Source organism: Colobus angolensis, unplaced genomic scaffold, assembly GCF_000951035.1.
Source record: "Colobus angolensis palliatus isolate OR3802 unplaced genomic scaffold, Cang.pa_1.0 Scaffold415, whole genome shotgun sequence".
In the NCBI taxonomy this organism is placed as follows: Eukaryota; Metazoa; Chordata; class Mammalia; order Primates; family Cercopithecidae; genus Colobus; species Colobus angolensis.
Window position 1 is genome coordinate 1,241,623 of NW_012117544.1, and position 1,122 is coordinate 1,242,744.

Below are 1,122 nucleotides of genomic sequence, written 5' to 3' on the forward strand. Positions count from 1 at the left end.
GAGGCTGAGCGGTGTCTCACATACAGGACAAGGCTGCCCATGGCCCCCTCCCTGCCCACAGATATGCTTCCTGGTGGATGCCCCATCAGCTCTTAGGCTGAGGACAAAGAGAAGAACAGGTCCACAGCTAAGGATCCTGGACACCCAGAGGTTCCGGGAGGAAGGGGCAACTGCTGGGACAGTGAGCCCTGGACAGAGGACACTGACTATGGATTATTTTATGTGATCCTCCTCAGGAACCCTCAGAGACAGAGACCCCCAGTCCCTGTGTGTCTCGATGGCCCAGGTCATCCCAGGTCCTCCTTTTGTCACTGCTCTAGGCTCCAGGCCTCCTTCTCCTATGAGTCACAATGGACAGTCTCCTCTTCAGGCTGCACCCTCCTTACCACATCTGACCCCACACCCGTCTCCTCATTTCCCCATAAACCATCCCCCGCTCAATTCCATTAGCATTTTGGCATCATTCTGTTATCACAGCCTCCCAAAGGATGTCTCTGCAGGATATCCATGTTGCAAAGAGCTCAGCCCCTTGACAGGACAGCTGGGCCTGGCCCACCCAAGGCTGAGCATCTCTCTTGCTTCTCTTCTACACCAGCTCTAGGCCAAGCCATATCTAGACCTTTCAGAATGCTGAGCTGATGTTTTCTTAAGCATCAGACTTCCTCTCTCACATCTGTAGGTCCCACAGGCTGGATTCTCCTTTCATGTCATCGCTCCCAGAGTTTCAGAGCTCAGGAAATGGCCAGCATACTTGCACCAAAAGGAGGGGACACCTGTGGGACCAGGTCGAAGGGTCCTAGATTTCTAGGTCTCACTGGCTGGATTCTTTCTTTTTCTTTTCTTTCTATTTTTATTTATTTGTTTGTCTGTCTATCTATCTATCTATCTATCTATCTATCTATCTATCTATCTATCTATCTATCTATCTATCTATCCATCTATCTATCTATCTAAGAAGGAGTCTTTCTCTGTTGCCCAGGCTGGAATGCAGTGTCATGATCTCAACTTACCGCAACCTCCACCTTCCGTGTTCAAGTGATTCTCTTGCCTCAGTCTCTCCAGTAGCTGGGATTACAGGGGCCAGCCACCACGCCACACTAATTTTTGTATTTTTAGTAGAGA

The 1,122-nt window shown here is 49.6% G+C and overlaps 1 protein-coding gene across 1 annotated transcript in view; it reads right to left on the reverse strand.

Moving 5' to 3' along the window:
* Positions 1-92: 92 nt before the first annotated feature.
* LOC105521997 (immunoglobulin omega chain-like) overlaps positions 93-1,122 on the reverse strand; it is a 9,511-nt gene continuing 8,481 nt past the window's right edge. Inside the window, exon 3 of the mRNA XM_011956368.1 lies at positions 93-97. Within this exon, the coding sequence (XP_011811758.1) occupies positions 93-97 (5 nt within the window). The remainder of the gene's footprint in view (positions 98-1,122) is intronic.